Source organism: Herpailurus yagouaroundi, unplaced genomic scaffold, assembly GCF_014898765.1.
Source record: "Herpailurus yagouaroundi ecotype Mexico unplaced genomic scaffold, PumYag 188, whole genome shotgun sequence".
Lineage (NCBI taxonomy): Eukaryota > Metazoa > Chordata > Mammalia > Carnivora > Felidae > Herpailurus > Herpailurus yagouaroundi.
The window spans coordinates 23362941-23369758 of NW_024412419.1; the positions used below are offsets into that span (position 1 = coordinate 23362941).

The 6818-nt window shown below is 50.3% G+C and overlaps 1 protein-coding gene across 5 annotated transcripts in view; it reads left to right on the forward strand.

Moving 5' to 3' along the window:
- Positions 1-3669, forward strand: part of PLB1 (phospholipase B1) — a 144180-nt gene extending 140511 nt beyond the window's left edge. For all 5 annotated transcript variants that reach the window (XM_040496388.1, XM_040496389.1, XM_040496391.1 and 2 more), the window contains 2 exons: positions 1775-1849; positions 3250-3669. In XM_040496388.1, coding sequence (XP_040352322.1) covers positions 1775-1849; positions 3250-3453 — 279 coding nt within the window. In that variant the 3' untranslated portion in view covers positions 3454-3669. The remainder of the gene's footprint in view (positions 1-1774; positions 1850-3249) is intronic.
- Positions 3670-6818: the final 3149 nt, after the last annotated feature.

A 6818-nucleotide genomic window follows, 5' to 3' on the forward strand; every position in this document is an offset into this window, starting at 1 on the left:
TGAACTGCCTTCTAGAAATCCACCTGGAGGCATCAGGTAAGCAAGAATGAATCATGATCAGGAACGGAAATTTAGAAAAAAACAAAATGTGGGAGTTGTTAATGGGCGGGGGTGTTTGAGGCCATGGACTGAGTGAGGCCTCCTAGAGAAGAGTAGTTGCCAAAGAGTGTGGACCAACCACCAGGCCCCTGGACCCTCATTCCAACTTTGGACGCCAGTGACAGAGGAGGAGGGGGTGGGGAAGGCAGGAAGGAGAAAAGAAGAGGACCTTGTTCTGGGAGCCCAGGCAGGAGAGTGTTTCGAGAGGGAAGCACCAACTTTGACAAAGGTTGCTGAAAAGTCAAGAAGACAGAAAAGTGAGTAGTGGATCTGGCGAGCTGGAGGTCAAGGTGACCGTGACCAGAGCTTCAGTCAAGCGGTGAAGGTAGCTGGCTGACAGCTGGAAGGTACATTGGGCACAGGTGACAAGGAGCCAGGAGAAAGGGAGAAACAGATGCAGTCATCGACCCCACGTGATCGTTACCTTCCTCTGTGCCAGTCGGTTCCTGGGTTCCTGGAATGTCCGGGAATCAGCCAACCTGACCTTGAGCATCTATACTGTCCCTCGATGGTGGTTCCATTACAAGAAGTTTGTGCTTCCTCAGCTCTAAGGAAGTAGCAACAATACATATGTAAACCACCCCAGTGAGCTTTCATTGCATCTTCTCAGCTGCTGCTCACAGCCACCGAATCTGGGTGGTCGGGACAGGGTTTAGTGCCCCACCCCTGACCTCAGAGCAGCCCAGGAGCCTGCCCGGCATGGCAATAGCAGCAGAACCAGGCCCCAGGTGATGCTCCCACTGTGCTGTGCCAGTCACCGAGGTGTCTCTCAGGACCAGAGCAGCCGACCCTACCCTTCTCGTGAGAAGGAACAGGTGTAAAGAAACAACAGAAAGCAAGATCACGGGCCAGGTGTGGTGGTTAGCTGGCATCTTGTGCTTTCGCTTCCCCTACGGGCAGTACCTGAGGGACTCAGGACCAGGCAGGGAAGCAGATTCTAAGGGTAGAGGCTACACAGTCAGGATGTGTAAACAGGAGGGAGCGCACTTCTCAGTGCTGGCCACGGCAGGGGGCGGCTACAGGCTAACGGTGCCGGGAAGGGGTATAGAGTGGCTTCCAGCTCATCCTCAGAGGGTCCCAGGATTCAAAGTGTTAAGCAGAACCTCTCTGAACAACAATCGCTCCAGGGATGTTTCGGGTAAACCTCTACATCTGTGTGAAAAACAACGAAGCTCAAGTGAGAAACTTTGATTTCTTAAGGTTGGCAAGCCAAGTATACATAGTAAGGACGTCACGGTAACCAGTATGTTTTCAAAGTTTTTCTGAAACTGACTAGCCCCACACACTTCAAGTTGGTTAATAGGATGATCAACATTTTATAAAATTAAAACTGCAGAGGGTCTATGATCACAGCCACCCAGAAGGGAAGCAGGAGATGGTGAGGCTGGGCCAGGCCTTTCCACACACTGGCTATGGCAGGACCGATCCGTCTCTCCTGGGCCCCAGGGTCCTCCTTGGTAAATCCAGGACACAGGCTCAGGGTCCCACCCTGCCTGATGGACTCTGATCCGCCCCTTCTGAATCAGAAGTCAGGTCCAGCTCTGGCCAGGGCAGCTGGGATCTGATGTGGCTCTTGTGTTTATTGCTGGTGTCAACCCACCCTTGCAGAGGGAGGGAATCAGGTGTGAGATACTCAGCTTCAGAGGAAATCACAGTGTCCTTTCTCTCTCTCCAGCTGGAGCCAGTGGGCCATAAGACAACCTCCAACAACTTCACCCACAGCCGAACCAAACTCAAATGCCCCTCTCCTGTGAGTAATGTCCTAACATCCGGCCTGTTCCATCCAGCGTGAAACAGATGCCTAGGGGGCAGGGGTCCCTGAGACCTAGAGGCTCAAAGGAGTTCCCTGGGAGCTTTATCATCACGCAACTGCCATCATTCTCCATTCTCACCTCTCCTCCTTGTCCCTGAAACTTCACAACTCCTCGGGGTGTGGGGGAAAGCAGCAGGTCCGATGGAAGAGGCACTCAGGGGAGGCAGTTGAAGGGGCACTGGTGGGGGAGGGGGTGCTGTGCAGAAAGAAGTAAGACACCATGTCTGCTGGGGAGCGCAGGTTCCTTTTCATCCCATCCCAGCACATCCTTTCTTCCCTTACTGCCCTCACCAGGATGGCTGACCAAGCTCCTAACATGGTCCCCAGCTCTCCCCTCCTTTCCCTGCCCTCCTGTAACCGCTGCCAGGCACTACACAGCCTCCCTGGAAAGTCACTCTAGTCTTGTCAAGGCTGCTTGAAACCTTTCCCTGGTCCCACTGGAGCATCCAGAGGGGAGACCCAGCTTCCTCTATCGCCTTAGACACACTATGTTCCTGGAGAAAGGATCAGCTGCCCAGCCAAGCCCCACAGTTGCCAGGTCTGTGCTTTCACTCTGCCACCTGCTCCTCCCAGAGGCTCATCCCCATCTCTGCCTGCAGGAGAAAGCTACACCCTGTAAGGCTCAGGTGCTGCCCTCCCTGGTCTACTCTCCTGTCCCCTCACCCTAAGGCTGCTGCCTCCAGCACGCATCCATGTTCGTCTCTTTTCTGTTCACACTTCTCAAAAGACTGGGACTGAGTCTCCTTTGTGATGTGATTGTCTCTGAACTTGGCCAAGACCGTGAGAGTGGTCACGTTCTCGGCACTCTCTCAGCTCCTACACAGGACTCCACACTCCTGTGCACAGAGGAAGGAGAGAATCCAGGGAGGCAGGCCTGAATACCTCCTCTTCTGGCCCTTCTCACGCTCGGGTCTCAAACCTACCACAGGACCAGCTGTCCTTTCACACTGACTGTCGTCCCTGCTCACAGGCACTCCTAGGATGGGGGAATGGGGACAGCTGTCCAGTGGTAGCCTTGAAGAAACAGAGGTGGGGGCTCTGCAGCCCCCAGGACTCTCTCCCTCTGGTCGCCTGTCAGTTCCCAATCTCAGTATCAGGTAGACAGGGAAAAGAGATACAGGTGAGAAACTAAAAGGAGGTTATAGCTGGGTATTGACCACTTTGGATACCCATCCGCGTTCGGGAGGTTTGAGCACAGTGTCGATGAAGGATGAGCAGAGAAAATGTGCGAAGTTATTGCACGATTGTCCCCCGGGGCTAGGGACTAAGCGAGCCCAAGGTGGGCAGAAGGATGGTTTTCAGAGGCCCATAACCCCTGACCCTCTCTTCCTCCACAGGAGAGCCCTTACCTCCACACCCTGAGGAATAGTCAGCTACTCCAAGACCATTCTGAAACAGGCCCCACGGTGCTGTCCTGGGCCTTGCCTGTGGCGGCAGGAGGTGGCCTTGCACTTGGTGTCGGCGCGGTGATGGCATGGAGAGCCATAGGAGGTCGCCAGCGGGAAAATCCTCCAATGAGCCTCAACACGATGAGATTCTAGGCCTCCAGCCATGGGCATGCACTCATCCCCAATTCCCCAGCCACACTCCTCACCAGCCGTCTACCTCAGCCACCTTGGCCACCAGAGAGCATTTGCTTCGTCACCTGGTGACATAGGAAGCCAAAGGGACAGTCACGACTCCTTGGGGCCTGGAGCCTGTGCTCCTGGAATTGCCTAATTTAAATAAAGGCCAAAGTCATTCTATTCTTGGGTTAACCTGCTTGAAGCTCTCGCTTTCCATCCATTGTGCGACACAGGTGTGGGAGCTGGAGCCTTTCATGTCCTGCCTCAGCCAGAGCTGCCCAAGTGATGGCCAACCAGAGCCCCGCCTGGCACCCGATGAACATATCGCCAGTCACCAAACCCACTATGGAAAAGGTGGGGAAAATGCTGGCCACCAGGTGCTGGCTAGAATATAGTGGGGCTGGCTGGCCACCATTCACTCCAACACATAGCTTTTCTACACCTGTTTTGTACCCAGGACAATGTAGTGCACAGTGATACTTGCAAGGCTGTGCGTGCCACCAACTCCTTCAAAAGACAAACTCCTTCAAAAAAGCAAGAAGCTCATGACAAGGTACAATTCTGTTCCTGGGCATTGGTAGGTAAAGGTGCCTGATGCCTCTGAGAATAGGAAGAGTTCTTTGGGGAAAGTTATTATCTGGAAGAGAGAAATTTTGAAATGCCTTTAAAAAAAAAAAAAGGATTGGGACTTAAATACTTTATTTACCTTCACCTGATTTTCTCAAAGTGCTAACTTTAGGAAAGAATTCCTCTTTCTACGTTACCAGATGGTGGAGAGAGCACTAGAGAGAGGCTGAGAATATAGGCTGCATTCCTTGAGCCCCTGAGCTGGATGTCTTATGCAGATTCTCGTTTATTCTGCACAAAATCCCAGGGAGGAAGGGATGAAAACTAAAGGTGGTAGTTGCACAACATTGTGGATGCCCTTGCTCTGAATGCCATTGAACTGTTCACTTTAAAATGGCAAATCGTAGGCCATGTGAATTTCACCTCAGTAAAAAATGAGAGATTTCCATTATCATCTGCATGCCAAGGACCTCCCTGATCCCAAAGATTGGGGTGACCAAGAATGTGAGTTAGAATCCCCAGGCATACCATTTGAATGAGGGGCCTTCAGAGCAAACCCAACATCAGCCTGGGCCCTGGTTTCTCAGATATTTCATCTGTAAAACGAAAGTCCTCATTTTTGCCTGGTTCACAGCACTGCTGGGGGGGGGGCGGCATATAAAAATGCTCTGTAACTCTAAAATACTACATACATAAAAGGGGGTTGTTGTCTCGTCTGTGAAGAGTTGAGATAGGGTTCAGATGGTCAGGGAAGTGGAGAGGTTCAGAGACGAGTTGGGGAATTGGGCAGTCACGTACCAACAAAGACTGCTTGTCTTCCATTCGTGAAGGTCCACTATCTTATCTCTCCGGCACACAGAATGAGGTCCCCGGAGAACCTCGATCCAGCCCCAGGGTTCATCTGGTCTCCAATTTCGGTTTCTGTACTATGGGAACAGCATACCTGCCCCCCCCCCCCCCATTCTTCCTATGGACCAGAAAACGTAGTGACTGAACCATACATTCCTAAAGACCCACCACATTCCGGCTTGTGCTCCTGGCTCACCACAGTTAATAGCAGAGAGCCCGTGAACTCGAAGAGCCCAGTGCCACCATGCGCCTTTTTCTTCTTTCTCAAGTAGCTTCCTCCAGTAGCTCCCACCTCAAAGAAGCATGGAATTCATAATCACACATCTGTCCTCACACTTGGGTTGGAATTTATACTACCCGAGTGATCCAGGAGTCCCCAGTCTGAAAAACTAACCCCCCAAAAAGTAGTCCCAGGCTGGTGCCCAAGGAAACACTCGGCACAAACAGAGACACAAGCATGAGCCAGGCCCTGAATTCCCACTGAATGCGTAATAAAAAGCCAAAAACTTTAAGTATGTGAGAGTAGCTACTTGTACCTCGTAGAAGTGTGTATACATTGGATATGTGGCATCTTCTACGGGAAAATGGCCAGTCTAGTTAGGACGACACCCATTGCCACACCATGAATGAAACCACCAAATTCTGAGAATGCTGTGCTCCACAGTGCTCTCCACAGAGGGTTCTGAATTCAAAAGAGTAGTGTGGATTAAACTTGGTCAAAAGCCTTCATAAAGAGCATGGAACTGTGAGCTCTGAAGGATGGCGTGAGAACTTGGTTAGAGGCCGGGGGGAAAAAATGGTGGCGTTGAGACGAGGCAAACTCCATCAAAGCGGAGAGACAAATGAGCGTGGTGTGCACGGCGGGCAACAAGCAAGCCAGAAAAACGAGGACGGAGGAGGATCGGGGGGCACCCTGGAAAGGACAAGGAGTTTGTAATGACTAGACTTGTAACGGTTGTAGTATCAGGCTGCATGGGATTTGGGAACGTAAATGTTACCGGCAAAAGAATAGCGCAAAGAAAATAATACCAATAAAAGCTGACAGGGTGTTCACACTATGAGGGACACCATGGCACAGGGGAATTAAACTGCAAATCCCTATTCTCCTCTTTTCACAGAGGGGGAAACCCAGACTCAGAGAAGAGGTGGCTGGCCCAGAGTTATACTCACATTACAGGATGGACATTCATCAAAATGAATACTGGTGTCCAGGGTGGGGGAATACAAAACATGTGATTCTAGAAGTGAAGTAGGCCAAATTGTAAACGAATATGTCGTAAAATAAAAATCTAGAAAGGGGGGATATTATCTTACCGAGGCTGTGATGACACCATGAGTTCCTCTGCTTCCAACTGGTCTGAAGGAGTCCGCCATCTCTAGTTAAAAAAAAAAAAAAAATCTATCATTTTAAAAACTACAGGGACTAAGATTTATTTTGCTAGAGCACGTGTGGAGTTCTAGCAGTGAGCAAATCTTTTAATTAAAAAAAAAAGCAAAAAATGAAGACAATGGCTCTGAGAATTTGTAGACACAAATGGAGGTTTTACATAACAGCAGTATTGAAGACAGACCATAAATATGTCTAGAAAGATTAAAGGCAAAGGAATTTAAAACATGAAACTAGAATAAGTCGTTATTTCTTTTAAAAAGGCAGAAACTGGAGTGCCTGGGTGGCTCAGTTGGTTAAGCATCCAACTTTAGCTCAGGTCATGTTCTCACGGTTCATGGGTTCGAGCCCCACGTCAGGCTCCGTGCTGACAGCTCAGAGCCTGGAGCCTGCTTCAGATTGTGTCTCCCTCTTGCTCTCTGCCCCTCCCCTGCTTGCACGCTCTCTCTCCCTCTCTCTCTCTCAAAAATAAACATTGAAAAAAACTTTAAGGCAGAAACTAAGAACCAAATAGAATTCCTAGAAATAGAATATATTG